This window comes from Neoarius graeffei, chromosome 23 (genome assembly GCF_027579695.1).
Source record: "Neoarius graeffei isolate fNeoGra1 chromosome 23, fNeoGra1.pri, whole genome shotgun sequence".
In the NCBI taxonomy this organism is placed as follows: domain Eukaryota; kingdom Metazoa; phylum Chordata; class Actinopteri; order Siluriformes; family Ariidae; genus Neoarius; species Neoarius graeffei.
The window spans coordinates 21,243,084-21,264,827 of NC_083591.1; the positions used below are offsets into that span (position 1 = coordinate 21,243,084).

General features: G+C 42.3%; 1 protein-coding gene across 4 annotated transcripts in view; it reads right to left on the reverse strand.

The window, feature by feature from the left end:
- slc39a6 (solute carrier family 39 member 6) overlaps positions 1-21,744 on the reverse strand; it is a 191,051-nt gene that overhangs the window by 28,571 nt on the left and 140,736 nt on the right. For 3 of the 4 annotated variants that reach the window (XM_060905928.1, XM_060905929.1, XM_060905927.1), the window contains 3 exons: positions 20,674-20,859; positions 2,620-2,707; positions 831-1,172 (listed from right to left, as the gene is read on the reverse strand). In XM_060905928.1, the coding sequence (XP_060761911.1) occupies positions 831-1,172; positions 2,620-2,707; positions 20,674-20,859 (616 nt within the window). The remainder of the gene's footprint in view (positions 1-830; positions 1,173-2,619; positions 2,708-20,673; positions 20,860-21,744) is intronic. The other variant, XM_060905930.1, reaches the window with a different exon arrangement.

Genomic DNA, 21,744 nt, shown 5'->3' on the forward strand with positions numbered 1-21,744 from the left:
ATTGGTTGAATTTGCGCTGAAGTTGCAAATCACAACATCCTGGAGGCTCTGTTTTTTTGCTTGGCCCAGACTTTGTCTCCTCACTCACTGTAGCTTTAGGTACTAAAAACCGATCCATTTTGTCTCTCACGTTGTGCCCCCCCTGAAGAACTCTGGCGCCCCCCAGGGGGGGCGCGCCCCACACTTTGAAAAGCCCTGGACTATAGTAATGGAAAGCAAGAAGAAAAGACATTATATGGCGAAGGAAAGGAAATGCAGGACCAAACTAATAAATATCAGCAGTCAGTGAGCACCTCTGTGAAATCAGCTGTTCATTTAGCGACAATGATGTAATGGTCAGTGCACAGTCAAGGTAAACCTGTAGATGGCAGTAATGCAACACTGGATGCCAGATGCTGTAAAACCCAAAAGAAGAAGGAAAAGAAACAGGGTAAACCTGCGCATGTGCACACCAGACTTCCTCGGTCTGCTTGACTGCGTGAAGTGAGCGATTTCATGCACATTATTTGCTGGGGAATCCCCTCAAATTAAATAACTTCCCAGCCACAGAATGGCCTGGCTTTTTTTTCTTTTTTTTGAGATATTGCAGAAATAAACATACATCACAATGACCAAATGTCAGAGGGAACTAATTTTCACCAATTTTATGAAACTGAAACGCCATATAGCTTTAAGTATTTGCATGAATTACTAATTGCCACTTTGTCAGCTGTGCCCAGTGTGAAGGCATTATTTAACAAAAATAAATAAATAAATAAATAAATAAATAATAAAAGAAATAAAAAAAACAACACAACACAAATGTATCCAAACCTGAGTGCATCATTTACCTATAGCCAGTCCGTCACTAAAGTTGTGCAGGCCATCCCCCATAATAACCATCCAGGCAAGGGAGGCAACTCCAGCATTCTTGAAATGTTGGACAGAATAAGAGTGTGTATGTCTGTGTGTGTGAGTGTGGGGATGATGGTTTTGAGAGTGGTGGTGATGCAGAATATGGTGGTAGTTGTGGTGATGGTGGTGCTGCTCATCTGACTGGCCAACAGTGTCATGGAAGTGGGAATGGCACTTGTTCTCACAATCTTCATCTGTGTAGCAACCCTGAGATAACATCACTTCTTCCTCCTCAGGCAGACACTGTCCCCATACATGCCTTCCATTCACCTCAGAGTCTAATTCAGAGAAAAGGGGGGGGGGCACCAACAGTTCACACTGAACATCAAGTGCCTTGAATTTAAAGCAACATTGGTTGTATAATGCAATTATCCAGCATTATGCAATAGGTGGGTTGCATCCGATGTCACATCCGCCTCATTAGATATGCAAGACATGAAGTGGTGGTCAGTTAAGTTCACAAAGAATTACTATCACTGGGATGCCTTGCTAGTCATTAAAATGCCCTACGCTTGCATTGTTTTGGGCTGTTCGAATCAAGCAAACCGCGAGACTAATAAAAGTTTTTTTCTGGGTTCTTTGTGAAGTAATAAAATCCTTTGCTCTTTCACCCTTTTTACCAAAAAACAACGAGAAAGGTGGCTCTTGAACTGTTTGCTGTGATCGAAGGGAGCAAAGTCGAAGAATGCTTGAATACACAATGATCACTTCATGAAAGATTTGTAAATTCCTCCGATTTATTTCGTTTGGATTCGCAAACGACTTCTCTTGCAATTTTCCATTATTTTGTGATGTTTTAAAGTTCAGGAGACACTCAAATCCATTTTTGTTTACGGTTTGAACGTTTGCCATATTGTAAACTAATGTGTATATAATGCACCCAGGTCTTTAAAGGTGTTTCTGTGGACCTTTTTTAATGATTTACCAAGAAGAGAAGAGCAGGGAGGCTTGAGAATAGAGTGGCTGTGATTTATTTACACTTGATACTAAAACTTGTAGTGTCCTAGCAACCATCACAAAAACACATACAAAAAGCCCAAAAATGCCTACTGACCTGACATAAACGATACAGGATTTATCTTGCAGTCTTGAGCCCCAGATCTTTAACCCAGCCACATATATATAATAGTAAAAAAAAAAAAAAAAAAAAAAAAAAACGTTGTATGCCTTCCAGACTTTCATCTGTTTGGCCATGTAGAAAGACGTCTACAGCACCAGGTAGTTTAAGATGTTGGGGAACTCAACAAATGGATCACTTTCCAACTCGTAGGAAAAATCCTTATTTGATAACGTGTAAGGATCCATTCTATTGCAAAGAGCAACTTTTTGAAGGTATCTTAACCATGCATTGGCCTCTAAACTGTGAAAATAGTCAGAGATGGTTTCACTAGCTCTTTACATAACGGCGGCCAAATCAGTTTGCCTGACCATCATTTCATTCACCAGAAGTAAACTCGCAACCAAGTCACATGACTGAATACAACCTATAGCCATGATAACTTTAGGTCTGCAATTGCCATGAACAATCTTGCACTCAAGTCTCTATCAGTGAATTGTTGATAACTTCAACAAAATAGATTTCGTGTTAAAACTATAATGAATTTCCTGGCTACACAACTGCACTACCTGGTGTCACCCACTCTCGCCTATGACTTGCTCAATCTGGATGTTTATATACATTTATATACAGAATTTATATGTACTTAATGTATTTAATGTACTTACTTTCCAGTGGTTGAACATTGGGGTCTGCCATAACGGACACATTCTGAGAATCTAAAATTTCAACGGCCAAGTCCGCTCTCTTCTGCACCTATGCATTCGCGCGCACACGCACGCACACACACACACACACGCACGCACGCACACCCACCCAAATATCTGAGTTAGAGAGATCTTATGGAATCATTTAAGTCCTCGTAAAGCACAGGCGTATGGAAGTAAACTACAAGGTCAAGTCAGTGAGAATGGTGCAAAAGTAAGCAAACATATTGTGCATATATTTTACAGGAAAAAAAATAGGATAAATAATTTTTGCTCCGGCTTATAGTTGCTAATCTTACTGATTCAGCATTACACATTCCCCAGGAGTAAAATAACAGGAACCCATGTCCCTTTACTTTTAGAAAATACTGACAAGGGGGAATGTAACACTACTGTACTTTGTTTTCCAGATTTTAAACGATTCAAACTCTGATAGGGCCAGTATTTCTTGTGCCATCACAGGGTTCTAACTAGGCCTTTTCAGCGTATCAGGCCGATATGCAATGTTTCCTTACCACTATGCCCACAATATTGCCGACACACCTGTAAAAGTTGCCGCTACACTAATTAAAAGACTAGTCAATCTTGAAAATATGGTCTTGTTTAATTTTATCTTATCCTCATGCAGCGGTGATGGTGCACTGCCATGCGAATGTTCTACATTCAGACATACTGCATAGCTGCCCAAGTAGTTCCATGTGGAGATGCTCACTGATCATGCTAGCCCGGTTTAATTCCTTCCTTATGCTGTGTTTGCAGTAAAGTGCCATCTATGTTAAGAGGCACTTACACGCCATGCATGTTAAAATACAAATCATGGGGAAGACTGCTGATTTGATAGTTGTCCAGAAGACAATCATCGACACCCTCCACAAGGAAGGAAAGCCACAGAAAGTCACTGCTGAAGAGGCTGGCTGGAAAAGGTGCACAAGCAACAGGGATGACCACAGCCTTGAGAGGCTTGTCGTGAAAAGTCAATTAAAGAACTTGGGAGAACTTCACAAGGAGTGGACTGAGATTGTTGCTCAGTGGTCCAAAGTCCTCTTTTCAGATGAAAGTAAATTTTGCATTTCATTTTGAAATCAAGGTCCTAGAGTCTGGAGGAAGAGTGGAAAGGCACAGAATCTACCGGTAAGGTGTTTGAAGTCCAGTGTGAAGTTTCTGCAGTCTGTGATGATTTGGGGTGCCATGTCATCTGCTGGTTTTGGTCCACTGTGTTTTATCAAGTCCACTGAGTAACAGTCCAGTTCTTTCTCTCCTTATCCCAAGTAAGATGCTTTTTTTTTAAATTTATTTTAATTTACTACAAAACCAAGATGTGTGTAACAAACAATATAACAAAAAAAACATACAACATTAGTGAACCAGGACATAGGACATTCAGTAAGGGCTAGGGACATGGTACTAAGGGGTGGGGTGTTATTAAAATGTATGTGTGTATGTGTGTGTCTGTGAGTGTGTTAGAGGGGGATGTTTGAGTGTGTGTGTGTGTGTACATGAATACATATGTATATTATCAGTTTAGCAATTATGTAAATGATATGTGAGCAGAAAAGTCCGGGGCATGGGGGATTAGGATGAGTCCCACTGGGAGGGAGTGGAGGAAGGGAGGAAGAAGCAGACTTCGGGCAAACTGATGCACCCCCCCCCAGACACAATCACACCCCCAAGAGAAAAAATAAATAAAATAAAATGGAGGGGATGCTTGACGTCGTCTCTGGTTCAGGAGTGGCTTGATATTAGGAATATGACAGCTGTAGCCCCTTTCCTGAAGAAGTCTGTTCATGGTGGCTCTTGATGGACTGTCACCAGTCTCAGTCCACTCCTTGTGAAGCTCTCCCAAGTTCTTGAATTGACTTTTCATGACAAGCCTCTCAAGGCTGCGGTCATCCCTGCTGGTTGTGCACCTTTTCCAGCCAAGTCTTTTCAGTAATAAACTTCTGTGGCTTTCCCTCCTTGTGGAGGGTGTCGATGATTGTCTTCTGGATAACTGCCAAGTCAGCAGTCTTCCCCACAATTGTGATTGCGTGTACTGAATTAGACCAAGAAATGCATGGTATTTATACTGTTCCAAGGCTCGAAATTCGCGGTGGTCCGGTTGCCCGAGGCGACTTAATTTGTCATTTGGCGGGTAATTCCTGTCACTAGGCAGCCCGGCTGGCTAGTTGAAAATAAAAAATATATATGAAGCGAAGATTCAGACTAGGGCTGTGAGATATACTGAATATACTCGCTATATCTCCAAAAATTCTGTGTGAGATACATATAACTATTATATCGTAACTATAGAGTATTTTATGGTCATCTGCTGACTTGCATTTGTTTAAAACATTTTCCGTTGGTTTTCTCCCTGTCCCTCAGGCAGTAACGTGAGAGGCTGCCTAAGGGTAAAAAAAACCCAATAACGTCACACACTCACCAACCAATCCCGGGCGACATCTCGGTGATGAAAGGAACTTCCAGGCAGTGTTGCCAGATTGGGCGGTTTACCTCCTAATTGGGCGGTTTTTGAACATATTTTGGGCTGGAAAACGTCAGCAGTATCTGGTAACACTGCTTGCGGGAAGATTTCCTAGTTCCGGTTTACAGCGCTGACTCAGTTCGTGCAATCGCTGGTGTTGCATAGGCTACTGTGTAAGCTCTGTCAATTTCAGCAGCAAATTAAAAATGGAAGCGGACGAATTGGTTCCTAAAAGAACTAGTAAGGGGTCAGTCATCTGGCATTTTTTTGGATATCGCGAGGAGGACGTGGAACAGCAAATGCCAATTTGTAAAGTGTGCAAAAAAAAAAAGTTTCAATATACTCGGGTCTTGAAATAAATGCACATTAGTCATGAACAATGGTAACTACTCTCTTTTGTGTTATTTTTGACAGAAGTAAAATTCATACATGAACAAATTTTGGTGAGTTGATTTTCTGTTTGGCTAGTTACTTTGGAAGGTAACTAGTCCGGCTGGCTGGTGAAAAAAAAAATGAATTTCGAGCCCTGTGTTCTACTCAAACTCAAAATGAAATATTCTAATATTTTGAGATATTGGATTTCTGATTTTCATGAGGTATAAGCCATAATCATCAAAATAAAAAAAAAATTGAAATATTTCATGTTACATGTAATGAATATAGAATATATGAAAGTCTTCCTTTATTGGCCGCCATTACATCCTCGTTTGATATATCCACTATTCCTTCGCAATTTATCGTTATGTGTCAAGTCAAGTTTATTTGTATAGCACTTTTAACAATAAACATTGTCGCAAAGCAGCTTTACAGAATTTGAATGACTTAAAACATGAGCTAATTTTATCCCTAATCTATCCCCAATAAGCAAGCCTGTGGCAACAGTGGCAAGGAAAAATTCCCTCAGACGACATGAGGAAGAAACCTCGAGAGGAAGCAGACTCAAAAGGGAACCCAAAATTCTTGATTTTTCACATCACAAGTGCCTGAAAAAAATGAGTTGGCGCGTGGTGAAAAAAAAAATGAGAAGAAAAAAAGCAAGCTGAAAACAATAGGGCTTTCCACCTGGGGCCAAGCCTCTATGCTTGAGTAGCAGTGGCCAGGACTGAGGTGTGTACCAAATTTCATGAGTCAGAGGTTTTTGTTTTTTTTTACACTGTCCAGTCCTAAATGGTGGTGCTACACGAGAGGCTCACTTTGGGCATGGGGAGATCATCAGAACCCTGATGTCTTATAACCTGTGAAGTTTTAGCTACATCAGGCTACATCATTAGCTACATCAGATATGACAAACTTCCTGTTTGCATGGCAAAACATACAAATTTATTGGTTTGCCATTTCAACATCATGCAAGATATCAAATCAAATCAAGTTTATTTGTACAGCGCTTTAACAATAAACATTGTCGCAAAGCAGCTTTACAGAATTTGAACGACTTAAAACATGAGCTAATTTTATCCCTAATCTATCCCCAATGAGCAAGCCTGTGGCGACGGTGGCAAGGAAAAACTCCCTCAGATGACATGAGGAAGAAACCTCGAGAGGAACCAGACTCAAAAGGGAACCCATCCTCATTTGGGCAACAACAGACAGCCTGACTATAATATTAACAGTTTTAACAGGTATAACCCTCAACTGTCCTCATGGGGCCGTCCTTCACAGGAGTGGGGCGATAAAACTCCGACCAGACACAGGGCACCAGGATGGATCAAGCAGGTCCGAGGGGCAGAAGAGGCCAGCATCTCAATCCCAGGATCAACATGTAACTCAGAGGGACAGATTGGGGGGGGGGGGGGGGAGAAAGAAAACACGTTGTTAGGTATGCCCTAAAAATGACAAGTATTAAATCTGTGTGGTAGGCTCGCAGAGACGAGAGTCTTTACATCAGGCATGACGCACAATGGCATGTTAATATGGTAAAAAATATATCATGACCTGCTCTGGCTGGATGCTTGATTGGGTGATGGGAGCACACTCCTCAGCAATGATGAGATGCAGATGGGACCCTTAGGCCTGGCCAAGACAATTCAGTTACATTTCACCGGGTCTGGGACATGCGACAGAATGTCTGACGGCCGATTCCCTGCAGGCTACGATAGCCAGTCGAGGTCCCCACCGTCTCCACCAAAAGATTTCCTGTTGACTCCATGTAACTCAGAGGGACAGATTTGGGGGGGGGGGGGGGGGGGGGGGGGGGAGAAAGAAAACACAGGTGGTTAGGTATGCCCAATGTCACCTGAATAAGTAGGAACAGTATACATATTGCACCGAGTACAAGCAGGGACTCCGGCAACTAACTATGACAGCATAACTAAAAGGAGAGAGCCAGAAGGTAACACAGGCATGAGGGAGCCCCGGGACATATAGCAGCCAGCCACTGCACCGTCAACAAACTCGAGTGAGCAAGCGAGTGGGGACTGACAGCATCCATACATCCCAGTTTACCAAAACACTATGTCTGAGGACCCTCCAGATCTACTCCTTTACCTCATAAACACCATTAACAAGAGGCTTGACTAAACAGATATGTTTTCAGCCTAGACTTAAATGCTGAGACTGTGTCTGATTCCCGAACATTACTTGGAAGGCTGTTCCATAACAGTGGGGCTTTGTAAGAAAAGGCTCTGCCCCCTGATGTAGCCTTCACTATACGAGGTACCAGCAGATAGCCTGCACCTTTTGATCTAAGTAGGCGTGGCGGGTCATAGAGGAGCAGAAGTTCACTCAGGTACTGTGGTGCGAGACCATTTAGTGCTTTAAAGGTCAATAGTAGTATTTTATAATCAATACGAAATTTGATTGGGAGCCAATGCAGTGTGGATAAGACAGGCGTGATGTGGTCATATTTTCTAGTTCTAGTAAGGACTCTTGCTGCGGCATTTTGAACTAACTGGAGCTTGTTTATGCACTTATTGGAACATCCAGACAGTAAGGCATTACAATAATCCAACCTGGAGGTAACAAAAGCATGGACTAGTTTTTCTGCATCATGCAATGACATTAAATTTCTTATCTTTGCAATATTTCTGAGATGAAAGAAAGCTATCCGGGTGATGTTATCAATGTGAGTTTCGAATGAAAGACTGGGGTCAATAATCACTCCGAGGTCTTTTACTGCTGCACGTGAAGAAACAGAAAGGCCATCCAGAGTTACTGTGTAATCAGAAAACTTACTTCTAGCTGTATGTGGTCCTAGCACAAGTACTTCAGTCTTGTCAGAGTTAAGCAGAAGGAAATTTATAAGCATCCAGTGTCTAATGTCCTTAACACATTCCTCAATTTTATTAAGCTGGTGTCTCTCATCAGGTCACAAATCACAATTTGTATCATATCACAAATCCAATTGGCAAGTCAATTGGCTAAAAAAATGTACATTTCAGTTTTGTTCATTTTATGGCACCCCACACACCTACCAATTTTGACACGGATAGGTGAAACTATATATTGGGCAGAAATCTCAATAACATGGGGGTGCTATGGAGTTCCCTGGACATACCCAGGGTCAAGCCTGTATAGCTGAGTAGCAGCTCGCATGACTGACATGTGGACGAAATTTCCTGAGTTTTCGAATATTTCCAAGGTGTCAAATCTGTATTTTTAAACTAGGGGGCACTATGGAGTTAATGAAGCCCACCCAGACTGATTTCCCAAATTAACTCAAATTATATCATAGGACAAATGTATGTGCAAAAGTTCCATGAGTTTTTAAGCCATGGTAAGCCCCTCAAAATAATACGGGAAATTTTAAAAATCCAACATTTTATCTAACATGGCTGACTTCCTGGTGGGCGGAGTCAAATACGACCAAATGAACTTTGTCCTGTATCACATGAGTATTGATCACACAAGAATACATCAAAATGTAACACGTGTTTTGGCAATGGAGTCATTATTGTCCATGTCCAAATGGTGGCACTATACACACACACATCGCACATTAAAACAGACCACTCGAAAATTGGAACGTAAATGGCGTCAAACAAAATTGGTAGTGTTCAAATTAGCTTGGAAGGAGAGCTTCCTGAAGTATAGAAAAGCTCTTAGTGCTGCAAGATCAACATATTTCTCCTCCCTAATAGAAGATAACAAAAATAATCCTAGATTCCTATTTAATACTGTAGCAAAATTAACCAGGAATAAGTCCACTATCAACACATGCACACCTGCAGTATGTAGTAGCAACGACTTCATGAATTTTTTTAATGACAAAATAGAGAATATCCGACAAAAAATTCAAACTACTAATTTAAGGTTAAACAATGAAAGTGACCTTGTAGTTAACAATATAACTGTATCAGATCATCAGTTAGAATGTTTTACTCCCCTAAAAGAAACTGAATTACTTTCATTAATCTCTACATCAAAAGCCTCAACTTGCGTACTAGATCCCTTACCGACACATCTATTCAAACAGATAATGCCTGGAGTAATTGAACCGCTTCTAAAAATAATAAATTATTCTCTTATGATTGGCTATGTACCCAAATCCTTTAAACTAGCAGTTATCAAACCCCTGATTAAAAAACCTGACCTTGATCCCTGTCAGCTGTCCAATTATCGGCCAATATCAAACCTCCCCTTTATCTCCAAGATCCTTGAAAAAGCTGTGGCACAGCAGTTATGCTCATATTTACATAGGAATAACATCCATGAAATGTATCAGTCAGGATTTAGACCTCATCATAGCACAGAGACAGCACTGGTTAAAGTAGTAAACGACCTACTGTTGGCGTCTGATCAGGGCTGTGTCTCGCTACTTGTGTTGCTTGACCTTAGTGCAGCATTTGATACCATTGATCATTCCATTCTTCTGGATAGACTAGAAAATGTTGTGGGAGTTAAGGGAATGGCCCTTTCCTGGCTCAGGTCTTATCTAACTGATCGTTATCAGTATGTTGATATAAATGGTGATATTTCTAGACGTACCGAGGTAAAGTTTGGTGTTCCACAAGGTTCTGTCTTGGGTCCACTGCTTTTTTCTCTATATATGTTACCTCTGGGCGATATTATTCGTAAACATTGTATTAGTTTCCACTGTTATGCTGATGACACACAGTTGTACGTCTCTGCAAAACCTGATGAGAGACACCAGCTTAATAGAATTGAGGAATGTGTTAAGGACATTAGACACTGGATGCTTATTAATTTCCTTCTGCTTAACTCTGACAAGACTGAAGTACTTGTGCTAGGACCACATACAGCTAGAAGTAAGTTTTCTGATTACACAGTAACTCTGGATGGCCTTTCTGTTTCTTCACGTGCAGCAGTAAAAGACCTCAGAGTGATCATTGACCCCAGTCTTTCATTCGAAACTCACATTGATAACATCACCCGGATAGCTTTCTTTCATCTCAGAAATATTGCAAAGATAAGAAATTTAATGTCATTGCATGATGCAGAAAAACTAGTCCATGCTTTCGTTACCTCCAGTTTGGATTATTGTAATGCCTTACTGTCTGGATGTTCCAATAAGTGCATAAACAAGCTCCAGTTAGTTCAAAATGCAGCAGCAAGAGTCCTTACTAGAACTAGAAAATATGACCACATCACACCTGTCTTATCCACACTGCATTGGCTCCCAATCAAATTTCGTATTGATTATAAAATACTACTATTGACCTTTAAAGCACTAAATGGTCTCGCACCACAGTACCTGAGTGAACTTCTGCTCCTCTATGACCCGCCACGCCTACTTAGATCAAAAGGTGCAGGCTATCTGCTGGTACCTCGTATAGTGAAGGCTACATCAGGGGGCAGAGCCTTTTCTTACAAAGCCCCACTGTTATGGAACAGCCTTCCAAGTAATGTTCGGGAATCAGACACAGTCTCAGCATTTAAGTCTAGGCTGAAAACATATCTGTTTAGTCAAGCCTTTTGTTAATGGTGTTTATGAGGTAAAGGAGTAGATCTGGAGGGTCCTCAGACATAGAGTGTTTTGGTAAACTGGGATGTATGGATGCTGTCAGTCCCCACTCGCTTGCTCACTCGAGTTTGTTGACGGTGTAGTGGCTGGCTGCTTTATGTCCCGGGGCTCCCTCATGCCTGTGTTACCTTCTGGCTCTCTCCTTTTAGTTATGCTGTCATAGTTAGTTGCCGGAGTCCCTGCTTGTACTCGGTGCAATATGTATACTGTTCCTACTTATTCAGGTGACATTGGGCATACCTAACCACCTGTGTTTTCTTTCTCTCCCCCCCACCCCAAATCTGTCCCTCTGAGTTACATGGAGTCAACAGGAAATCTTTTGGTGGAGACGGTGGGGACCTCGACTGGCTATCGTAGCCTGCAGGGAATCGGCCGTCAGACATTCTGTCGCATGTCCCAGACCCGGTGAAATGTAACTGAATTGTCTTGGCCAGCCCTAAGGGTCCCATCTGCATCTCATCAGTGCTGAGGAGTGTGCTCCCATCACCCAATCAAGCATCCAGCCAGAGGAGGTCATGATATATTTTTTACCATATTAACATGCCATTGTGTGTTATGCCTGATGTAAAGACTCTCGTCTCTGCGAGCCTACCACACAGATTTAATACTTGTCATTTTTAGGGCATACCTAACAACGTGTTTTCTTTCTCTCTCTCCTCCCCCCCCCATCTGTCCCTCTGAGTTACATGTTGATCCTGGGATTGAGATGCTGGCCTCTTCTGCCCCTCGGACCTGCTTGATCCATCCTGGTGCCCTGTGTCTGGTCGGAGTTTTATCGCCCCACTCCTGTGAAGGACGGCCCCATGAGGACAGTTGAGGGTTATACCTGTTAAAACTGTTAATATTATAGTCAGGCTGTCTGTTGTTGCCCAAATGAGGATGGGTTCCCTTTTGAGTCTGGTTCCTCTCGAGGTTTCTTCCTCATGTCGTCTGAGGGAGTTTTTCCTTGCCACCGTCGCCACAAGCTTGCTCATTGGGGATAGATTAGGGATAAAATTAGCTCATGTTTTAAGTCGTTCAAATTCTGTAAAGCTGCTTTGCGACAATGTTTATTGTTAAAAGCGCTGTACAAATAAACTTGATTTGATATACACTCACACACATGTATAACCCCGATTCCAAAAAAGTTGGGACAAAGTACAAATTGTAAATAAAAACGGAATGCAATGATGTGGAAGTTTCAAAATTCCATATGTTATTCAGAATAGAACACAGATGACATCAAATGTTTAAACTGAGAAAATGTATCATTTAAAGAGAAAAATTAGGTGATTTTAAATTTCATGACAACACCACATCTCAAAAAAGTTGGGACAAGGCCATGTTTACCACTGTGAGACATCCCCTTTTCTCTTTACAACAGTCTGTAAACGTCTGGGGACTGAGGAGACAAGTTGCTCAAGTTTAGGGATAGGAATGTTAACCCATTCTTGTCTAATGTAGGATTCTAGTTGCTCAACTGTCTTAGGTCTTTTTTGTCGTATCTTCCGTTTTATGATGCGCCAAATGTTTTCTATGGGTGAAAGATCTGGACTGCAGGCTGGCCAGTTCAGTACCCGGACCCTTCTTCTACGCAGCCATGATGCTGTAATTGATGCAGTATGTGGTTTGGCATTGTCATGTTGGAAAATGCAAGGTCTTCCCTGAAAGAGACATCATCTGGATGGGAGCATATGTTGCTCTAGAACCTCAAACCTTTCAGCATTGATGGTGTCTTTCCAGATGTGTAAGCTGCCCATGCCACACACACTAATGCAACCCCATACCATCAGAGATGCAGGCTTCTGAACTGAGCGCTGATAACAACTTGAGTCGTCCTTCTCCTCTTTAGTCCGAATGACACGGCATCCCTGATTTCCATAAAGAACTTCACATTTTGATTCGTCTGACCACAGAACAGTTTTCCACCTTGCCACAGTCCATTTTAAATGAGCCTCGGCCCACAGAAGACGTCTGCACTTCTGGATCATGTTTAGATATGGCTTCTTCTTTGAACTATAGAGTTTTAGCTGGCAACGGCGGATGGCACAGTGAATTGTGTTCACAGATAATGTTCTCTGGAAATATTCCTAAGCCCATTTTGTGATTTCCAATACAGAAGCATGCCTGTATGTGATGCAGTGCCGTCTAAGGGCTCGAAGATCACGGGCACCCAGTATGGTTTTCCGGCCTTGACCCTCACGCACAGAGATTCTTCCAGATTCTCTGAATCTTTTGATGATATTATGCACTGTAGATAATATGTTCAAACCCTTTGCAATTTTACACTGTTGAACTCCTTTCTGATATTGCTCCACTATTTGTCAGCGCAGAATTAGGGGGATTAGTGATCCTCTTCCCATCTTTACTTCTGAGAGCCACTGCCACTCCAAGATGCTCTTTCTATATCTAGTCATGTTAATGACCTATTGCCAATTGACCTAATGAGTTGCAATTTGGTCCTCGAGCTGTTCCTTTTTTGTACCTTTAACTTTTCCAGCCTCTTTTTGCCTCTGTCCCAATTTTTTTGAGATGTGTTGCTGTCATGAAACTTCAAATGAGCCAATATTTGGCATGAAATTTCAAAATGTCTCACTTTTGACATTTGATATGTTGTCTATGTTCTATTGTGAATACAATATCAGTTTTTGAGATTTGTAAATTATTGCATTTCGTTTTTATTTACAATTTGTACTTTGTCCCAACTTTTTTGGAATCGGGGTTGTATATCTGTATTTTTGAACTAGGTGGCGCTAATGGAGTTATTGAATCCCACCTAGACTGATTTACCATAGAAACTCAAATTATATCAGATGAAAATATACGTGCAAAGTTTGAGTTTTTTTTTTTTTTTGCCATTGTAAGCCCCTCAAAACAGCGCGGGAATATTTTAAAATTCCACATTCCATCCAGCATGACTGACTTCCTGTTGGGCGGAGTCAAATACGTCCAAGTGAACTTTGTCCTGGATCACATGAATATCGATCACACCAAATCTTGTGCCGATCCGAAAAACTTCATCCCAACCATAACTTGTTCTGTCCATGTCCACATGGTGGCGCTATACCAGAGGGTGTCTTTGGGCATATAGATATCTTCAGAACCATGATGTCCTATAACCTGTGAAGTTTGAGCCGTATCAGACAGACAATTCATGGTGAATTTATGACTCACTTCCTGTTTGCGTGGCGTAAGGTATAAATTTACTGGTTTGCCATTTCAACATCTTGTGACATATCACAAATCCCTTTGCAATTTAACATCAGCAACATCTTGACATGACGTAGACCAAATATGCTATCGATCCAACAAACTGCCTTGGAGGAGTTTGTTAAAACGTAACGTGTCAAAACGCACAAAACCAAAAATATCTCACTTCCTGTTGAGGATGGCTGATGCAATGTAGAGGCAATTTTGTTCACCTCAGGGCATTCCACACATCTACCAAATTTGACACGGATAGGTGAAACTATATACCAGGCAGGAATCTCAATGACATATGAGGTGTTATGGAGTCCCCCGGACACACCTGGGGGTCAAGCCCCTATGGCGGAGTTCTGGTGCACATGACTGATGTGTGTACCAAATTTCATGAGTTTTCAAATATATACAAGGTTTCAAATCTGTACTTTTGAACTAGGTGGCACTATGGAGTTAAAGAAACCCACCTAGACTAATTTACCAAATCACCTCAAACTGCATCATAGGACAAATATGTGTGCAAAATTTCATGAGCTTTTAGCCATCGTAAGCCCCTCAAAACAGTGCGGGACAATTTCGAAATCCCACATTCCATCCAACATGGCTGACTTCTTGTTGGGCGGAGTCAAATACAACTCCGTGAACTTTGTCTTGTATCACAAGAGTAACGATCACACCACATTTCGTGCCGATCCAAGCAACTTTATCTCAACCATCGCTTATTCTCGGGGGCGCTCTCGAGCTCCAGGACCACGCCCAGTCCCTTGTTTAGTGAAACTTCATGATTTTATGCACATTTGATCAGTGTGCAAAAATTCATAAGTATTCAAGCATCGCAACTGCCTCAAAAATGAGTTTTTCCGCAGAGAGAGATGAAATAAAAAAACAACAACAATAATTAAAGCCGCAAGCGGCCTCGACGGGCCCTCGCGCCAGCGGCCAAGGGGGGCGGGGGCATGCGTCCCCGCGAATTACCTTCCACAGCTTCTTCGGCAAGAGACATTACTCCCGCAATGGCGACAAAGCACAGAATTGGACACATGGCAACGATAGGGTCTCGCACTGTACGGTGCTCGGGCCCTAATAATAATAGCGGCCCAATAAGGGTCTTGTAAAGAGTTTGCTTGCCAAGTTTGACAAATCAGAAGCTGCAATATCATTTCTGCCATAACCAGCACCCCCAGGGGCGAAAGTGCACAAAATTTGGCGTACATGTCAGGTGAGCCATGAAGAGTTTGCGTATGAAGTTTGATGACAATTGAGTAAATAGAAGATGAGATATAGATTTTTGAAGAATAAAATTTTTGGATTTTCCCATGTCAGAAGGTGGCGCTATGCTGTACATGAGCGATTATGAGTTGGAAAAATAAGTGTCTACAACAGCAACGGACTATCACAAGGTAGTGGTGTGAAGGAAAAGCATTATGGAATAATTTACCAAAAACCCGTTTTGGAGCAATTGCGTCGGCCAAAAACAGCGCCCCCCATGGATGAAAATTCCCAAAATGTGGTATACATGACATGGGAGGTAGTAAGAGGGTGGCCGTGAAGTTTGACCAAATTTGAGGAAAGATTGGAATTTTTGCCCAAAAATAGCGCCCCCAGTGGCGAAATATCACAGAAAGTGGGTAACATGTCAGAAGCCCAATGACTGATCTGCGTGTGAAGTATGAGCAGTTTTGAGCAAGTAGAAGATTTGTTATGAATTTTTAAGCATGTAAAATGTTGCATTGAAAATTGATTGACGTATAACTTCTGAACGGTTTATGCTACGTGAAACCTATTTAGTAACTTTTGTCAGCCATGTCTGTAGATGATGTGTATCAATTTTGGTGACATTCCTATGAACGGTCTAGGAGGAGTTGCGCCGTCTTCGTGGCCATGCATTTCGCACAAAAGTGAAATTACCTCACTTCCTGTTGGGCGTGGCTAATGCATGGGCATTACATTTTTGTCCGGCCTAGTGAGATACATAAGCGTACCAAATGGCATGCCACTACCACAAACTACATGGCAACCAGGCACCTTAATGCGGGAGGCCAAAATCACAACGAGTTAGGGGGCGCTATAGAGGCCCTGAGGCCCGCCTGGATCTGGGCTTCTGGTTCTCAGTAGCGGTGGCAGTCTAAGAAAAAGGAGCCAAATTTCGTGCGTTGTCGAGCATGGCAAGCGCCCCAATAAGGGTCTTGTAAAGAGTTTGCTTGGCAAGTTTGACAAATCAGAAGCTGCAATATCATTTTTGCCATAACCAGCACCCCCAGGGGCGAAAGTGCACAAAATTTGGCGTAGACGTCAGGTGAGCTATGAAGAGTTTGCGTATGAAGTTTGATGACAATTGAGTAAATAGAAGATGAGATATAGATTTTTGAAGAATAAATTTTTTGGTTTTTCCCATGTCAGTAGGTGGCGCTATGCTGTACATGAGCGATTATGAGTTGGAAAAATAAGTGCTTACAACAGCAACGTACTATCACAAGGTAGTGGTGTGAAGGAAAAGCATTATGGAATTATTTACCAAAAACCTGTTTTGGAGCAATTGCGTCGGCCAAAAACAGCGCCCCCCATGGACGAAAATTTCCAAAACGTGGTATACAGGACATGGGAGGTAGTAAGAGGGTGGCCGTGAAGTTTGACCAAATTTGAGGAAAGATTGGAATTTTTGCCCAAAAATAGCGCCCCCAGTGGCGAAATATCACAGAAATTGGGTAACATGTCAGAAGCCCAATCAGTGATTAGCGTGTGAAGTATGAGCAGTTTTGAGCAATCAGAAGATTTGTTATGAATTTTTAAGCATGTAAAATTTTGCATCGAAAATTGATTGACGTATAACTTCTGAACGGTTTATCCTACGTGAAACGTATTTAGTAACTTTTGTCAGCCATGTCTGTAGATGATGTGTATCAATTTTGGTGACATTCCTATGAACGGTCTAGGAGGAGTTGCGCCGTCTTCGTGGCCATGCATATCGCACAAAAGTGAAATTACCTCACTTCCTGTTGGGCGTGGCTAATGCTTTGGCATTACATTTTTGTCCGGCTTAGTGAGATACATATGCGTACCAAATGGCATGCCACTACTACAAACTACATGGCACCCAGGCACCTTAATGCGGGAGGCAAAAATCACAACGACTTAGGGGGCGCTATAGACGCCCGGAGCCCCGGCCAAGTTTGGGCTTCTGGTTCTGAGTAGCGGTGGCAATTCTCGGCACTGGTGCCAAATTTCGTGCGTTTTCGCCCATGGCAAGCGCCCCGAAAATGGCCCAACAGCGGAGAAAAATAAAGAAGAAGAAGAAGAAGAAGACGGAAGAATAATTAAAGCCGCAAGCGGCCTCGACGGGCCCTCGCGCCAGCGGCCAAGGGGGGCGGGGGCATGCGCCCCCGCGAAAGACCTTCCACAGCTTCTTCGGCAAGAGACATTACTCCCACAATGGCGACAAAGCACAGAAATGGACACAGAGTACACGGTGCGCTGAGATGTTGTCATGGACAGAACATTTTATGCCATGGCTTCCCAACCAAATTAATGTATTTACCACATCAGTCACCAAGCTATAGCTACATAGGATTGTCTTCTGTTAGACATCTATTAGTCTGTATGTAACGCTACAACACTTGCTCCCGACTGCCTACCCATTCCCCACAAGTCATGTGTGTTTAAGGCAACCAAAACAACATACTCCTGGTGCCTCATGATTGTAAACACCTGTCCTGCAACTGCTACAGCGCAATGAGCGCCCCCAGTGGTGAAAGTTCACCAAATTTGGTATACATGTCAAGGGACCTATGAAGAGTTGTTGTGTCAAGTTTGATCAAGTTTGACCAATCAGAAGCCGAGATATAAAATGTTGCCTGAAAACAGCGCCCCCAGTGGCAAAAGTTCACAAAATTTGGGACATATGTCAGGTGACCTGTTAAGAGTGTGCGTATCATGTTTGATCAAGATTGAGTAAATAGAAGATGAGATATTGATTTTTGAAGAAAAAATGTTTTGGTTTTTCCCATGTCAGTAGGTGGCGCTATGCTGTACATGAGCGATTATGAGTTGGAAAAATAAGTGTCTACAACAGCAACGTACTATCACAAGGTAGTGGTGTGAAGGAAAAGCATTATGGAATTATTTACCAAAAACCCGTTTTGGAGCAATTGCGTCGGCCAAAAACAGCGCCCCCCATGGACGAAAATTCCCAAAATGTGGTATACATGACATGGGAGGTAGGAAGAGGGTGGCCGTGAAGTTTGACCAAATTTGAGGAAAGATTGGATTTTTTGCCCAAAAATAGCACCCCCAGTGGCAAAATGTCACAGAATTTGGGTAGCATGTCAGAAGCCCAATGAGTGATTTGCGTGTGAAGTATGAGCAGTTTTGAGCAATTAGAAGATTTGTTATGAATTTTTAAGCATGTAAAATTTTGCAGTGAAATTTGATTGACGTATAACTTCTGAACGGCTAATCCTACGTGAAACGTATTTAGGAACTTTTGTCAGCCATGCCTGTAGATGATGTCTATCAATTTTGGTGACATTCCTATGAACGGCCTAGGAGGAGTTGCGCCGTCTTCGTGGCCATGCATTTCGCACAAAAGTGAAATTACCTCACTTCCTGTTGGGCGTGGCTAATGCATTGGCATTACATTTTTGTCCGGCTTAGTGAGATACATATGCGTACCAAATGGCATGCCAGTACTACAAACTACATGGCAACCAGGCACCTTTATGCGGGAGGCCAAAATCACAACGACTTAGGGGGCGCTAAAGAGGCCCTGAGGCCCGCCTGGATCTGGGCTTCTGGTTCTCAGTAGCGGTGGCAGCCTAAGAAAAAGGAGCCAAATTTCGTGCGTTGTCGACCATGGCAAGCGCCCCAATAAGGGTCTTGTAAAGAGTTTGCTTGCCAAGTTTGACAAATCAGAAGCTGCAATATCATTTGTGCCATAACCAGCACCCCCAGGGGCGAAAGTGCACAAAATTTGGCGTATATGTCAGGTGAGCTATGAAGAGTTTGCCTATGAAGATTGATGACAATTGAGTAAATAGAAGATGAGATATAGATTTTTGAAGAATAAATTTTTTGGTTTTTCCCATGTCAGTAGGTGGCGCTATGCTGTACATGAGCGATTATAAGCTGGAAAAATAAGTGTCTACAACAGCAACGTACTATCACAAGGTAGTGGTGTGAAGGGAAAGCATTATGGAATAATTTACCAAAAACCCGTTTTGGAGCAATTGCGTCGGCCAAAAACAGCGCCCCCCATGGACGAAAATTCCCAAAATGTGGTATACATGACATGGGAGGTAGTAAGAGGGTGGCAGTGAAGTTTGACCAAATTTGAGGAAAGATTGGATTTTTTGCCCAAAAATAGCGCCCCCAGTGGCGAAATATCACAGAAATTGGGTAACATGTCAGAAGCCCAATGAGTGATTTGCGTGTGAAGTATGAGCAGTTTTGAGCAATCAGAAGATTTGTTATGAATTTTTAAGCATGTAAAATTTTGCATCGAAAATTGATTGACGTATAACTTCTGAACGGTTTATCCTACGTGAAACGTATTTAGTAACTTTTGTCAGCCATGTCTGTAGATGAAGTGTATCAATTTTGGTGACATTCCTATGAACGGTCTAGGAGGAGTTGCGCCGTCTTCGTGGCCATGCATTTCGCACAAAAGTGAAATTACCTCACTTCCTGTTGGGCGTGGCTAATGCATTGGCATTACATTTTTGCCCGGCTTAGTGAGATACATAAGCGTACCAAATGGCATGCCACTACGACAAACTACATGGCACCCAGGCACCTTAATGCGGGAGGCCAAAATCACAACGACTTAGGGGGCGCTATAGAGGCCCGGAGCCCCGGCCAAGTTTGGGCTTCTGGTTCTGAGTAGCGGTGGCAATTCTCGGAACTGGTGCCAAATTTCGTGCGTTTTCGCCCATGGCAAGCGCCCCGAAAATGGCCCAACAGCGGAGAAAAATAAAGAAGAAGAAGAAGACGGAAGAAGAAGAAGAAGAAGACGGAAGAATAATAATAGTGAACTCTTACAAGAACAATAGGGCCTTCGCCCTATAGGGCTCGGGCCCTAATAATAGTGAACTCTTACAAGAACAATAGGGCCTTCGCCCTATAGGGCTCGGGCCCTAATAATAATAATAAGCAAAAACATGCCGAAAACAATAGGGCTTTGCACCTCGGTGCTTGGGCCCTCATAATAATAACAACAACAACAAGAAACGGGACAAAAACAATGCGGCTTTGCACCTACCTCGGTGCTCGGGCCGTAATAAGAAGGGGGAAAAAAACATGCCGAAAACAATAGGGTTTTGCACCTATCATGCAGGCCATAGGCCTGCACCTCGGTGCTCAGGCCCTAAATAAGTGTCCAAATACTTATTTCCTCTCACTATATGTGGTGTAAAAAGGATGCTGCTGACTCAGCTGGTTACAGTTTACTAGTGTGTCTAACCTTTTGTTTTTTGTCTTTGAACACTTTTGCAAGGGTCAAGAAGTGCTCAATGAGGAACATGATGTAGACTCCCCCCAACGCAGTCAACCCTGTCCAAACAGGTTTAAGGGAATCTTCACTGTCACCATGGTGACCATGCTCCAATTTCTCACTGGCAGCATGATGGTGCTTATGGTAACCCTGAGACTGACAGACAGATAAAATTATTAAAACAGACTCTTGACAAACTGCTTTTGCTCCATGCGTTAATTTCCAACCCCAATTCCAAAAGTGTTGGGACACTGTGTGAACTGTAAATATGAATGTGAATTTACAAATCATGGAAACCCTATATTTCACTGAAAATCGTACAAAGGTAACATATCAAATGTTGAAACTGAGAAACTGTATTGTTCATTTTGAAAAATATATGCTTATTTTGAATTTGATGTAAGGAACACACGTTTCAAAAAAAGTTGGGACAGGGGCATGTTTACCACTGTGTTGCATCACCTCTACTTTTAACACTGCAAAAGCTTGGGAACTGAGGAGACCAATAGAGATCTTGCAGTCACGTGACCGGAAAGTACACAGCCGCCATCTTGTCGGTAAAAAACACAGCTGAATACTGCTGCACTCATGTACAGAATGGATCAATTTCAACCGATGGACTACACGGCTCATTTTTCTAATGAACAGATAACTAGATACATGTCTAAAATAAACGATCTACAGATTAGTGACCCTTATGGCTTACCGGACGGAGTTTTCATGACCGTGTCAGTGGATATGGAACTGCCAGTGGAATACCCAGACGTGTATAAGTACCTCATTAACTTTCCCTCGCTGTTCAGTGGTGAAGCACTGCGTGCTTATAAATCTCTGGACAGTTATCTTTACAGAAATTCAGGATTTGTCAGCTGCCCTCAGATGTGGCATCTTTTAAACAAGAAAATAATCCTCATTGGATGGATAAGTCACTTAAGTATTGAGTATAGCACTGACCAGCCGATTATAGAATAGAATAAGGTAATTCCAGCTGTAATTCCAAGTCGTCCGTCTTGTTTACCATGGATCTAGCGTTGGAGAGGT